We start from the raw sequence: 15,883 nt of genomic DNA on the forward strand, positions 1-15,883 counted from the left end.
ATTGTAATAAATAGCCGATCGTGAACGTTCTCTGTCTGTCAGTAGATGTTTGAAGGCAGTTAACATAGGGGCATTTCGTGTGGGCGTTGGAAGAGAATTCCATAACCGGATAGTTGAGGGCAGAAATGAAGATCCGTACAACTGAGTCTTTGTGAAGATTGTTGGAATATCGTTATTGCTACGAAGCGAGTAGGTGCGATCATAATGCACGGGTATCAGGTTGGAAAGGTATGGTGGAGTAAGGTTGTTTTTCATTTTAAAAAGTAGAATGAGCTTATGATGTTTTCTTCTGTTGGCTAAGGATTCCCATTTAAGATCCATCATGAGACGGTCAAGGCTACAGAATTTGGTAGCGCCTGTTACGATCCTTGCAGCCTCTTTTTGGACAGCTTCAATTTCGTTACTGAGTTCGTTAGAGCAATTGTTCCACACGACGTCGCCATACTCCAAAAGGGGTCGGACAAATGAAAAATACATGCGCTCTAGACTTTTTCGAGACAAAACATACTTTAAGGAGCTAAGGATGCCGATTCTCTGCCAAGCCTTGTCAACCATGATAGAGATATGAGTTGCCCATTTTGCATCCTCTGAAAGGGTTAGTCCAAGATGCCTGTGGGACTTGACTTGCGTGACTGGAACGTCGTTCATGAATAGGTCAGCGTGTTGGTGTTTATTACGTTTACGTGAGAAGAGGACTGATTCTGTTTTGCTGGATTAAATGAGACCAGCCAGGTATTCGACCAGGATCAGTTTTCAGTGGGCAGACGATTGAGGATTTTCAACAATAATATAAAGACTCGTGTCATCAGCAAATAAGCGAATGTTGGCCCTGATATCGTTAACGATGTTCAAAAAAAGCAATGGACCTAGAATGGATCCTTGTGCGACACCGGCAGTAACGGACGACCAGGAAGAAGAGGTATTAGCGAAGACAACCCGTTGTTTCCTGCTAGATAGGTAGGAAGAAAACCAGTCCAGAAGAGAGCCGCTTATACCAATAGAAGATAATTTGGATAATAGACCTTGGTGCCATACTCTGTCGAATGGTTTTGATATGTCGCAAAAGACTGCTTGGACCTCTTTACCATCATCCATAGCCTTAGTGATGTCGTCATACAGATAAGTAAGCTGGTTTATGGTAGAGTCACCCTTAACAAATCCGGATTGGAAGGGTGTAAAAATGTTGTTTATGATTAGATAATTGTAAACGTGTTTGTGTACACAACGCTCCATAAGTTTTCCGATGCAACTTAGTAGGGAAATTGGTCGATAGTTTGACGGTTGGGAAGGATCTGCTTTCTTAAATATAGGCGTGACATTAGCAAGTTTCCAAGATGAGGCAAAATTAGAGTTTAATAAAAGCATGTTGAAAAGAGATATAGTGGGGTAGCCAATTCGTTGCCTCCCTCTTTTAATAGTGTTGGGCTGATTGAAACCGGGCCACTGGCTTTCGATGGGTCGAGGACTGATATAGCATTTTTAACATCTTGTTCGGAAAGTATTATTGAAGAGAGGGCGGCACCAGTGGGATAAGGTAGAGATGGGGGAGAATGGTTGACAGTTTCTAAGGTTAATTGTTCACAGAAGTAAGCGTTCAGTACAGCTGCCTTGTCCTCGTCAGTTACTGCTTCTTTTCCTTTGTCAATAAGTGTTGGAATAGGATTGGAGGTTTTTCTTGCGGTAAGGCGTTTGGCCAGTTGGAACCATTTCTTGGCAGTAATGTTATCTGAGTTGATTTGGTCAATTGCCCTTTTGTGATGATCTGCCTTTGCTTTGCGGATTAAAGAAGTTGTTTGGTTCCTTGCATTTCGAAAGTTGGCCCATGCTGTGATATCATTTGAGGTTTTTGCGAGTCTGTGAAGTCTTGTGCGCTTCCGAATCATATGGCGTATTGTATTGTTCATCCAAGGTACATCGTTGGGTCTTATAATAACATCTTTGTTAGGAATACTTGAAGATGCAGCAGCTAAAATGACGTTGGACAAGGTTTCGGCAGCGTTGTCGAGATTTTCGTTATTAAGAATTGCGGTCCAATCATTAGAATTGAGAAGATGTCTGTTCTTGTTGTAGTCGCCATCTTTATAGAGCCATATACGACGCCTATAACAAGACTGTACTGGTTTGGAGAGTTTCAAGACATAGACAATAGGGCAGTGGAAACGTGTGAGATCTGGTATGAAGGGATCTGCAACAAAGCTGGAGAGGACGTCCCGTGAGTGTTTTACAAACATCAGATCTATGAGAGATTGTGAGTGTTCAGTTAAGTGCGTTGGGGAATTTATGAGTTGTGTTGCGTTGTAGGAGTTTATCAATCTGCAGATTTTATTTGATTGTGAGGCTTCGATGTTCATGTTAAAGTCGCCTGTTACAAGTATATTGTCGTAGTGTCCACTGAAGGCCTGATCAAGACTATGCTCCATATTCAGCCACTGAGTGTTGTTTGAGTCGGGTTGACGATATATTCCACCAATAAGAAGTTTGCGTTGGTTAATATGAATTTCGATCCAAAGGGCTTCCAGACCTTCCACTAAGAGATCCCGTCTTTCAACCGCCTTAATTATGTTCCGGACATATATAGCAACTCCTCCACCAGCTCTGTCTCGTCTGCCACAGCGGAACGGAAGATTAAAGTTTGCTATTACCAAATCGTCGTTAGACACGGTTGAATTAAGCCAAGTTTCAGTGAAGACTAGGATATCATAAGGTTGAGTCTCGAGTTCGAGAATATCACGTTTTGGTCGTATGCTTTGAATATTGAGTTGAATTATAGCAAGACCATTAGAAGTAAGTTCCGTTATTGAATGAAACGTGGACTCAGACATATTTGGCTCTAAAGAAGGAACAGGGTTGATTTCAACATCACCAGATCTACAGATGAGTAGAATGTGTAGATAGAGGGCAGCTGATAGTGGACAAATGAATAAATTGTGAATACGCATCCAGGCTGATGGCGTCGTGGTCGTTCGTCTTATAAGGGAGTACATACTATGGGGGTAAGACGTCATGCATATTGATGTTTGACGCCATAAACGAACGAATCAGAAACGTAGAGAGAATGATACGGATCAGAAACCGCCCGAGACCCACTGACGTGTGTGACAAAGTTATACAGATAGAGATAAAAAAAAAAAGAAAAGAAATGCAAAAGCATGCTGTTTGGGATGAAGGTTGGGACGTTATGGGCACATGTGATAATCATTAAATTCTTTTGTATGCGAACGTTCAGCTTGAGCAAGTGAATATAGATGTTGTCGGAGCACGTGATATTAAGTATGCAAAGTTATATACGTATATGTAAGCTTTAAAAAAAAGTTATTTCGTAAAGCATAGTTCGTGAAAAATAGAACTCCTACATGAAGCAACATGAAGATTAACAAGTTGACTAAAATACATGAGATACACATAGTTGACATTTACATTGAGTCACAACAAGAGCAGTCGTATTAAGCAGAGTATTGTATGTACTTGTTTGCACATGATAAGTCAACATCATGAGCAAACCGTATTGTTACAAAAAAGTCATTATAAGTTTCAATAACTTTGATAAATAACTGTATACACGTTTAACACAATGCTGTTAGAAAAATACAAAACGCAAATGGGCGTATTTCGTTATCAGAGTTTTTCCAATGTTTGTGATGCTCGATAATCACTAGCAGGTATCGTGCTTTAAGTACTTAAAAGTGTTAAGACTACTTATTTACCTTTGAGTAAGTGTTACCTATGTTTTGGATGATCAGCGACTCCATAAAAGTAGATAATAGCAAAAAATGTCAACATAATTATGTCCAATGGACATAATTTCAACTATGCTATATGTATACAGGTTTGAGTAACATATGCCAAATAAGAAAGGGTGTCACAATAGTTATTAACATTTGAGTAATTATTTGCTATGATATGAGTCAGCAAAATCTTGACCAAGTTAACAGTAGCAAAGTGTCTAAATAGGATTGAACAATTAACATTAATGCAGTTAAGATTGTAGCAACTACTGCAATCAAAATATGAAAAGTGTTATGTATACTTTGATACACGTGATAAGTCGGCATCGTAAGAATGCAGCATTGTTCCACAATCAGCACATTTTTAATAGACTTTGAGGCATAACTGTATACAATGTTAACAAAATGCTGTCAGGTTATACAAATTACAAAACGTGCATGTGTACATTTCAATCACACATATTTCAATGTTTATCATGCGTGCATCACTGATCACTAGTAGGTCGCTATTGTATCGTGCTCAATATGGTGGATGTTTAAATTAATGTTAACTTGTATAAAGTTTATGTAGCTTTCCCATTTCGTATTTTGTATGTATTGTTCTGTTTGTATGTATTTGGCCTTTACATATACAAATTCAATCTGTGCACTTACATGTTTTGCAATTGTTATTGTCATGGAAAATTCAACAACATAATTGATAAATTATATGTACTAATGAAAAAGCAATAACAAAATAATTGATAAATTATATATACTTATAAACTAAGTAAAGTTTACCTGTTTACTCAGCATATGTGTTCCTGTAATCATGCGTTTTTATTCTGAAGCCGCTAAATATAACGAACCTGCCAGCTACAGTCACAATAAAAGAAGATACGTCTTTCACCGTGTTGCTATTCACTGTTATGACGTCAGACCAGAATACCGATGATGAAGTCATATGTGCTATAACCAATCCCAATGACAACAAACCGTTTTACATGGTTGAAACATTCATTGGATCGGGAGGTAGGAAAAAAAAGCAGCACCGCCGTATGATATATTTATTTATTTATTGATTTATTCATTTATTTATAAAAAAAAAATTCGGAAAACACTATCATTTGGTATATTATGCATCATCATCAAAACCAACAAAATGAAACACGTCAGAAAACTGCTATTCAAATGCTCTAAAATTCAAACATGGGTAAAAGCCAATGTTTTAAATAATGTTTAGTTTATTTTTAATTTGAACACTATCTTTATGAGTTTTAAGCTTTGCTAGTCTTTCATTCACGAATAATTCATATGTGTCTTGTTCTGAGAAAACTTGGCATAATGCATGTGCGTAAAGTGTCGTCCCAGATTAGCCTGTGCAGTCCGCACAGGCTAATCAGGGACGACACTTTCCGCTTAAACTAGATTTTCGGCAAAAAGGGACTTCGTTTAAACGGAAAATACCATTTAAGCGGAAAGTGTCGTCCCTGATTAGCCTGTGCGGACTGCACAGGCTAATCTGGGACGACATTTTACGCACATGCAGTTGGCCCAATTTTCTCAGAACAAGACACATATGATAAAAAGCTATATATAAAAAGCATTTTAATAAACAATATTAACGTCTAGACCGATCAGTATTTTACATGCTAATCATGCTTAATAACAGGACGTAATGGAACCGTGTTCTTTTAACTACCGTTTATAGCCGTAAGTTGGGCATCCAAATTTATGATTGAAACGCATTCAGTAGAAAGTAAATTTGTGTCTCTGTATGCAGTGTTTGTTGTGAAGAACTATGTAGCTGGGACAAACACAGAACGGAAGCTCTCATCCGCAAAGCTTGCGTATACCGTCAGCATCAGCTGCAACGACAGCATCGGTCAGGGCGACACTGGCGACCTCAAGATAAACGTCATACCCAACGAGGGGCCCAGTCTCACCACAATTATTGGTAGGTTATTTTTTTCAGGAAAGTAGCTTTGAACCGAATTGAACAAAAGCTCAAATAAATTATTGTTATTATTTTATGCTCACGTAGTGCTTCTATATGATAAAAATTTAATAGTACACGATAATATAATGAGCATTAACATAGACTTATTGTTTTAGTTACAATAGTAATCTCTTAATGAAAAATAAAAATCATAATACCATAGTCGTTTTAACTAAGAAAACCGGTCGCCTGTTGTTATTTTAGATAAATGACATATGTATTCTAAATGTATACAGAATAAGTCGTGTCAAGGCATTTATAATGTCACGTAATCGGATGTACATTAGTGAAGATAAAACAAGTCTCTGATGTCTAAAATATTTCTTTTATTTTACTCTATTCCCTAACACCAAAATTGTACTATAATAATTCCAAAGTCAAAGTAAATAACATAACGTGAATAATTTCTAAGAGAAAGCGATGCCCCGTCTGCCTATTTTGAGGGTCATTTATACTGATCCCGTTGTGTATTCGCTTAATTCGTGACCCACGCCTGTCAACAAGTAATGGACGTCAACGTGTGTATCTTGACGTATATAGACAGATGATGTATGATCCCTACAGATTTTACACCGCCTGTAATCGCGGGCCCCTATGTAATTTGACAAGCCAATTTGTGTTCACAGGTGTATTCACACCTGGAACACGCATCGGAACGTCAGTCCTCTCGCTTAACGTATTTACCAACCATTTATATGCATTTTACGAGTCACGAATCTTGCTTAATGGATTTACTAATTGCCTATATGCATTTTGCGAGTCACGACCCCCATGTTTTCTGTTAGTTACATCTCGCTGAAATATTTCTATTGACTTTTCATAAAGTAACATATTCATTATAACCCATTACATTACACATCTACATAATCAATTTCAAATTTCATTACACCCTACCCGAAGGTTCTATTTCCTAAATTAGTTTGTTTATACAACAATAACACGACAATAACAACACAATAATGTACAATGAGATAAATTCTATGATTATATATATTATATGTATACCCTACCCGAAAGTTCTATGACGTTACACAACTCACTCTTTCAAATGATTTTTTTCTATTATTATATATATTATATGTATACCCTACCCGAAGGTTCTATGAGATAAATTCTATTATTATATATATTATATGTACATTACGTTACAATAATGTCATAGTCGCAGTTCATATCTATCTGAATGCGCGATCATCCGTTTGCATAGTCCGTAATACGATCTCAAATAATTGATAATCAGACATCATGCTCATTTCATTGGAGGAGTATTGTTTGATATTTGTATTGCTTTGTATTGTATAGGAATTTGGTCACTTGCCTTAAATAAAGGACTAGCGGGTGTTATATTTCTAACGTTTAAATGTAATGTTCATTTTTTAGCCTTACAAAGGTAAAACAATGTTAAATGCATGTTCTTAATGTGTTGTCCCAGATTAGCCTGTGCAGTCTGCACAGGCTTATCGGGGACGACACTTTCTGCTTTTAAAGTATTTTTAGTTTAAAGGGAGCCTCTTCTTTGGAAAAATTCAGTTAAGGCGAAAAGTGTAGTCCTTTATTAGACTGTAAGGACTGCACAGATTAATATAAGACAAAATTTTACGCACATGCATTAAACCCGTTTCCCCAGAACGATGCTCATTTTCTAGGCACGATAAGCAGGAATGTTGACCAGTCGACGGTGTTCAAAGGAGCCGTGCTCTTGACAGAGGCGGCCAAAGACCCCGAGGGCGATGCGCTGACGTACACGTGCACTGTGAACAGCAGCAACAACCCACTAACATGCGCCGTGGGTAGGTTACATATCAGTAGTGTGGTTAAAGTGATTTTCCGATATCAGTTCAAACTTGTTTGTCTGATAAGAGTTGTGTTTCAGAACTATATATCAACTAGGTTGTTTTCGCTAGTATGCATGTGGTGAATGTACATCTGGCCTAAATCCATGGGATTATGTATTATAACTCCAGCTTAAAAAAAAACCACTCGTTTGTCAGTATGCGAATATTCATGTGACATGGGATCACATTAACTCTAAAATACGTGTTTTAATACAGATGGATTAGTTGAGTTCCGATAAAGGTCTTTCACTCATGTTTACAATCCGTGATATTTGGATTGATGGCTAAGCTTAGTACAAATGCGTATAAAAAATTGTATGCATATTATATTAGCTCTTGTCTTAATAACGCTGTGTGTAGACTTCTGTTGTTATAGAACAAACCATTTAAAAATTCTTTAAATGGTTTACCTTATAGCATAACGCATTTGTTGGTACAGTTGTATTTGTATTTTAATAGCGACGTGCACTTTTTAAATAGTTTGTGTATCTGAATAATCCGAGTGAGCATACAACGTTGTGTTTAGGTTGCATTCAAACGTTGCAGTTTGTTTGTCACAATGGTGTATATGAAAGTTTTTATGACGTTTCTTCCGAACGTTGCTACTACGTTGTATTTAGGTTGCATTTCAACGTTGCAGTATTTTTAAATTTAAAACTAATTATATATTTACTATCAAGTATGTAAAAAAAAAACATATTTTGCGATCTATCTGTCTCTGTTTCGAGTATTATAGGCAGACATGGACACTGTCGAGTATATGGAGGTGATAATGAGAACGCTCACCGAGTAGGATTCGAACTCACTAACTCCCGATCGCTAGGCGGACACCTCATACACAACACCACCGTGACAATTGACAGTTTCAGCAAATTTTGTTATCTTAGACTTAAATAATTTATTTTATCCAGCGATTTTGAGTAAAAGTTAATCTTAAGCATTTTGCAACTGATCTGAAAAATAAAAAAATGAATTTCTAAAATGTACAAGAACTCATCTGTTCATTCATGCGATGACTGTATTATTATAGAGTAATGTACGTTTTTCTTTTTATTTAAATATTCTGTCTTTAAAAGCTCAAATATCGATAGTTAACAAATGTTTATGTTATCCTACAAGCAAAATAATTATTTTGAAAAGAAATAAAGTATATATTCCACCTGGCGGCGATACTAAATTTAAGGGAAAAACTAGCGGCGATACTGAATATGAGGGAGAAAACTGCAGAAAAAAAAACTGCAGACGCTAAAAGAGTGTACAATTACCTAGAAGCAACGTTGTTGCAACATCCTTCTCAAACGTTCGACCGACGTTTCGCGTGCAACATTGCAGAAACGTTAGGAAGTGGTTACTAATTTCGCGACCAGAATGCAACGTCATTGCAACGTTATGATGAAACGTCCTGTTTATGTTTTGTATGCAACGTTATGGAAACGTTCGGTAATGGTTGCCGAATATTACGTTGCAGCAACGTTCGTAAAACGTTTGATGTCCAACGGGATAGCACGGTCTTAAATATTGATAAATACTTAGTTGATGGTGTTACTTATGCAAACCTTGTGGTTTTATGCAAAATATAAATAAAACATTACACAATTGTACTACTAAAATATTGTTTATTTGTCTTTTTCCTTTTATAAAATTAACCGTCTATTATATCGGACTTTCTTACCGAGCAATCAACTACCGATTGGATATTGAATGCATATGAGCCTTGTTCTGAGAAAACTGGGCTTCATGCATGCGCGTAAAGTGTCATCCCAGATTAGATGTGCAGTCCGCACAGGCTATTCAGGGATGACACTTTCCGCCTAAACTTGATTTTTGGCAAGGACGGACTTCCTTGAAAATAAAAATACCATATAAGCGGATAGTGTCGTCCCTGATTAGCCTGTGCGGACTGCACAGGCTAATCTGGGATGACACTTGACGCACATTCATTAAGCCCAGTTTTCTCAGAACGGGGCGCATATACGGAACATTCAATTATTTCTAATTGGCTTCTAGACAAGAACACGTTATCAATAAAGATGCGACGGAACGTGAGTATCGGAAGGGAAAACGACAAAGTGTTTTCTATCGACGTGTGTGTAGGCGACGAAAAACACGTCAAGCATAGCTGTGGTATCCTTACTATAGTATTTACAGGTACGTATACATAGTGCACAGACATTTTATAAATCGATGACTTGATGACTCGATGGTTGTTACACTGTTGTAAATTCCTAATATTTTGTAATAGATACGCCAGTTTGACGTTCAATCGTAAACTCGAGTATAAAGCACAGGTGGTTAGCGTGTGGCTTTGATATTAATTATTAAAAAACATCATTTTGAACGAAAAATCAACTTCTCTGAAAAAGAATTAATTATCAAATATTTATTTATTTATTTACTTATTTATATTAATATATGCATGTTTATATTTATATATTTATATTTTTATATTTTTATTTACTTGATAGTGACATTTTTATCAGAGACGTTGATTTTTCGTTATAATTTGATAATTTTTCATTCAAAATGATGTTTTTACTAATAAATATAATTGCCAAACGCTAACCACCTGTGGTATAAATCGACATTTATAGATGTATGTATTTTAAAGCTCCACGCCCATACATCTTAAATGTTTAGGTATTGCATAAAAATGTTCATACCGGTTGAAAGCGTGAGTCAGACATGGGATACCGCATAAAAATATGTACGTGCACATAGCACATTTCGAAACAACGTTTTTAGCAATTATGTCAAGGTAGGATATCCTCCTATCATTTAAAAGCACAGTTATGGACACATCTGACCTTTCATATAGTATATTGAAAACATGGATTGTAGCGTTAATTGATGTTTTTATATTGAACAAAATATAATCACTGTAAAAAAGGAAAGAAACGACATGTGACTTCCAAAGGCGAAACAATTCAAAATATATCAAAACACAATAATTATTGGACTGTAAACAAAACAACCTTAAAGATTCCAAATGCATATATAACATGTTAATATGCCACTTTTATAATGATATAACGCTATACAATAACATACTTTTTAAGAAACCCCTTTCTTTGGAAACTTGGCTAAATGTATGTGCTTATAGTATCGTCACAGATTAGCCCGTGCACTCCGCAAAGTCTTATCAGGGACAACACTTCCCAACAAAACTTAAATCACCATTAAAGCACATGCATAAAGCTTAGTTTCCCCCTACCGAGGTTTATATATAACATGTTCACCTGGCGGTGTTATACTTATCAGACGATATACAATTTAGACGCGTTCTGAGAAAACTTGACTTAATGCATGTGCGTAAAGTGTCTTCGCAGATTAGCCTGTGCAGTCCGAACAGGCTAATCAGGGACGACACTTTCCGCCTAAACTTGGTTTTCGGTAAGGAGGGACTTCATTGAAACTAAAAATACCATAACAGCGGAAAGTGTCGTCCCTTATTAGCCTGTGTGGACTTCACAGGCTAATGTAGGACGACACTTTACGCACATGCACTATGCCCAGTTTTCTCAGAACACGACTCAATTATGCTTATATTTTATATCAAGCCAAGCACACGTATCCTTCCATCACCAATCTCCCTACGAGCATCTTGGTGCCAGAGGATAAGGCAGTAGGATCCACGCTGTTCGAGCCCGTTGTCTTTGATTTGGACGTTCCCGTGGAGACCAAACAGTTCTCCATGAAAGTCGTACCGGCGTCGGCGTCTTCCTATTTTCTTTTGGATAAAACCAGTGAGTAAATTAGATTGAACCTATTTATTTATGATATATTGCATCGAAAGCCTAAGGCTTATTGAAACACTCTCGAGTCCTTTTTCTGGGTAGAACCAGTACTTGGTGTCTATTGGAGGTCTGAAACTCTGCGATCGCCCACAGTTTGGATCGAACCCGCGACATCCCTGGCTGTATTAGTAATTTATATCTTCTGAATACACCTGGTGGGTATTTAAGTGATTATTTATTTTGTCAAGAAATGGACTTGAAAATGACAGAATATATATTATTCACATGGAAACGGCTGTTAAACATGTTCCGTTATTGGTTTCATCATTATTTCTCTTTACTAACACAAGCTAAGAGCTCAGCAGATGTATGAAATAACTATTTAAAAAATAAACACTGTACAGAAAAAATTCATTTTACATGACATCGTTAAACATAGGGTATTAATACCCCGTCGTTGTACAGCAAGTAGGGTACAAAATGTGGCGCATGCGTACGAACATGACGTCCAACGAGGGACAAAACGTAAAAGTTCGGTCCCTCGTTCAAAAGTTATACAGGAATCTTTCACGTTTTTTTCCCTTTAATCTTTTCAGTTCAGTACAAAATCCTTTTCCCTTTCTGAAAACTATTTTGATATTCTAAGATGTTAACAGAATTCAACGACACACCGGTATCAAAGCTTTTAAATATATATTCAACCTATTTACATGTGATGGGATAGTGTATTGGGTATCTCCTGTTTTCAGCCGGGTTTGTTACATTAGCGAAGGGTTTGGATTATGAGACAACATCGTCATATTCCCTATACATCGACGTTAAGGACCCATACCTATCGAGCCAGTCGTCTGGGCGTCTGATAATTAACGTCACTAACGTCAACGAACCAAACACGTTAACGGCAAAGAAAACAACAATTAGTTTTAAGGAAACGCGGGTGAGATGAAATACTTATTTAGCATCTAGATTGCGTGTGTTGTATGAGTTTGATTGTATGCGCCACAGACTGATAACTTTAACATTTGAAAATGCTTTTTAACCTGTTGGATTCCATTTACGTTAACCGTTTGAATAACAAACGACATAACAAAATCATATAGAGAATGTTCCATGAATCATAAGGAGTATGTCATTATGCAATTCCTTGCAATGGCTGTTTTTTTATTATTTATTTTTCTAATTACAAGTACCCATGTTTTTGAACATGTCTCATTGGTTACAGAAAGTTGGGACGTCGTTTAACTTTGGCCTCAGGTGTACGGATGCTGATGATTTTGACACGCAAACGTTTTCCATAAAAAGTGGAACACACAAAGACTACTTCAGGTACTATTTTATATTTTATCTTCTTGAAAATATGTATGCTCGCTAAAACCTATTGCACACACAATGTTTCAGTGTCAGTATGCAATGCAAAAAATCAAAGCTTAAATTCAAAATTAAAACATTTGACCCATCTGCACTTCCGTAATTATTTTTAAGAGAGGATATGACGTGACTGTCAAACTAAACAGACGACCGCAAAATTAAAACGTATTTTTTAGCAAAAAAAAAACACACACTATTTATAACAAACTCTTAAACAAAATGATAAAATCAACTACACTATCACTTTCGATTGATAAATGAAGCTTATTATCACGAATTACAACAGCTATTCGCTGGAAATTCGATATCGAAAGTTTGAAGTAACTTATTTATCCCACTTTTACAGCGAATTCGGTTGATTAAAGCCCCGTTTATTAAATTTCATCTGTAATCAACGGCACGTGCTACGTTGTTAGGCTACGTTGTAAACAAATGTAGTTCCTTGTATATAACAACTAAATGTTATATTGATGTTTTACAACTTCTAGATTTGCAATTCAACATGAATACACTTGTAATTAATAACGCACGACTCTTTGTCACAGAACGATATTCTGATTTTAAAAAATGATTCTTTGATCAGCGGTTATTTTTGGAACGCGGAGTAATACACTGACCTTGGTTAAATTACAGTCATTTTCAAAGTACGACAAACACTCATGAAAACGCGAAATTATCAAGTTAAACTAATTTTGTTTAAATAAAAAGGTTTACTGAATAAAAAGTGGAATAAATAGAATAATAGGTTAGTGTTTATTATAGATCAGGTTTATCATGCTCGGCACGAAAACGAAAAAGCACGAGCCTTGGCCTTGTTTTCTAAGCCTCGCATGATAAACCTGATCTATATTCAACACTAACCTATTATTCTCTATGTAAACGAACGATAGGTGGCGAAGGTATCGACGTTAAAGTTAAAAAAAAATAGCGCGATACATTGTATGCTGCGATAATGCGAGGTCCGAGAATAAAACGTACAAATGCTTGTTGAGCTCTCGTTCCGGATTCCTAGGAGAGCGTTAAATAAATGGTCAATTATATTTGTAAATTTACTGCGCATTTTTACTTTTTATGAATTGAGATTGCGTGATTGCGAGTTATGTATAGTTGTGCTTTTATGAACCTCTAACGTTGTGGCAGTCCAATTTAAAGTACAGAACATCGTTCAAAAATAGCCAATATTTTTTTTTAATAAGTCTCGATATTCGACAAATTGTTATCAATATTACTTTAGTGGCATCTGCGAAGCAAGAATACACTAGTTGCCTCTCTACTGGTAAATATAGTCAATTATGTGATTTAAGTATGTATACCTTTTTTAGAATTCGTTTACACGTTATTTTCCGTAAATTACCAATATTTAGGTCAAAGATACTGAAAACATTGGTAAAAACAGCAGTTTATTCTCATCACTGATATTTATGTTTGAGTTTCTGTCCAATTTATTTTTTCTGACGGTCTACGACAAATCTCGGATCCGTGATGTTTTCTCAGTGTATACCGAATAATCTTGGGTACGAGAGTTACATAAATGATCATTTTGCAATCGTGCATTATTTTAGGGCGAAACTGACATCTTCATTTTTACTACAACGCCGCTTGTCTTTTTTAAACAACGTTTCTTGGTTATAATTAAATCAATCACAATATAAATTTGAGCTTAACGTTGCAATTCGCATTACAACTCACTTGTGTATTTCGAAGTTTACGAGGTCATTTCGTGTCTGACGCTGAATTATGTGACGACCTGGCCTGCGTCTCAGCACTCCTACCTAATTAACTATTTGACACACAAAGTTTGGACGAATTTTAACTTTAAGCTGCAATGTCTAGCTATTTGCTGTTTGTTTAATTTTGTTGTGATCCTATGTTGTGTGTGTGTGGGTGGGGGGGGGGATCTTGAGTACCCCACTTGTCCGGTATGGTGACCACCAACCAAACTCACATGCTTTATACTAGGATGGACAGCTCAAGTCCTCTCATATACCTGACAAAATCATGGGATCTTGAGGACGGGACGGCGAGTATTTACGGGGTTACGAGTACCATGCTGGTGGTGCAGTGCGAGGACTCCGGGGGCCTCACTTCCGACGTGTACCTCTATTTCCTGATTGAGGACGTCAATGACCACAAGCCGGTGTTTAATTACACTCTCCCGCCTGGTCAGACCGACTTTAAATTTAAAGTAAGATTTGTTTGAATCTGTATTCCTTGACAGTCGGAAAGTTGAATATCATTTAATGTATTACAAATACTCTTTTCAGGTAAATCATGTTATTAAACTTCCATATATTCATTTGCATCAAAATTGTGTCATTTGATCTGAATTCAGCTTGCTTCCAACGCCTCCTTGTCGACATCCTTGCTGACGCTCAGTGCCACGGATCCAGACATTTCGTACGACATATTGGGTAATGGCCTCGGTAGAAAGTACTTCCGGATGGAGAAGCGTGTTTCCAGGAAGCGCGCGACATCGACAACTGCGGAGCTGAAGTTGCGACAACCATTAGACTTTAGCAACACGAAAACATTCATCTTTTATGTAAAGGTAGTGTGTTGTTTTAGTGGAATCCCTATCTTGTTATCTCTTCTGTCAATGAATATGACTTTTAAATATGCAATTGCATGTGCATCTTCGAGTAGAGCTATGCAATTAAATGCTTTACATATACATCTCGTTATACAAAAACGATATCTTACGACAATTAATACCTCGTATACAACTCTCGTATTATACAACTCATATTACAACAGATCAGTGACGGTGGGACGCCTCCTCAGTTCGATACGTTAGAAATAACCGTCCAATACAGCCCCGACCCACACGTTCCAAAAGCGGCGGACATCTCCAAATGCATAACGTGCTCAAAATCCGGTCAGAGCTTGATAGCGGTGTTGGCAGTCGAGTGTGCCATAGCGCTTGGCCTCATTGTTCACGCGCTCTTCGCCACAAGGATCATTGGTTCTTCTGATAAAATGTATGACTGTGTTTTTATACCCCCAGTACTATTGGTTATGGGGGCTATATAGGAGTCACTTTGTCGGTCTGTCTGTCGGTCTGTCGGTCTGTCCCGAAAATTTCATCCGATCTACACCAGACTTTGTCAAAAGTTGTATCTAGATGATTTCTAGGTCTAGTTTGAATATGGGTCATGCCGGGTTAAAAACTAGGTCACGGGGTCACTTAGTGAGTTTTAAACCGAAAGTTTGTCCGGACCATAACTATGTCATTTATGGTTAGAT

The 15,883-nt window shown here is 37.0% G+C and overlaps 1 protein-coding gene across 1 annotated transcript in view; it reads left to right on the top strand.

The window, feature by feature from the left end:
• LOC127852419 (uncharacterized) overlaps nucleotides 1-15,670 on the top strand; it is a 170,622-nt gene extending 154,952 nt beyond the window's left edge. The window contains exons 27-35 of the mRNA XM_052386374.1: nucleotides 4,556-4,736; nucleotides 5,488-5,661; nucleotides 7,350-7,493; nucleotides 11,096-11,281; nucleotides 12,022-12,209; nucleotides 12,495-12,598; nucleotides 14,600-14,825; nucleotides 14,973-15,188; nucleotides 15,395-15,670. Coding sequence (XP_052242334.1) covers nucleotides 4,556-4,736; nucleotides 5,488-5,661; nucleotides 7,350-7,493; nucleotides 11,096-11,281; nucleotides 12,022-12,209; nucleotides 12,495-12,598; nucleotides 14,600-14,825; nucleotides 14,973-15,188; nucleotides 15,395-15,670 — 1,695 coding nt within the window. The remainder of the gene's footprint in view (nucleotides 1-4,555; nucleotides 4,737-5,487; nucleotides 5,662-7,349; nucleotides 7,494-11,095; nucleotides 11,282-12,021; nucleotides 12,210-12,494; nucleotides 12,599-14,599; nucleotides 14,826-14,972; nucleotides 15,189-15,394) is intronic.
• The last annotated feature ends 213 nt before the right edge of the window (nucleotides 15,671-15,883 follow it).

Source organism: Dreissena polymorpha, chromosome 12 (assembly GCF_020536995.1).
Source record: "Dreissena polymorpha isolate Duluth1 chromosome 12, UMN_Dpol_1.0, whole genome shotgun sequence".
In the NCBI taxonomy this organism is placed as follows: Eukaryota; Metazoa; Mollusca; class Bivalvia; order Myida; family Dreissenidae; genus Dreissena; species Dreissena polymorpha.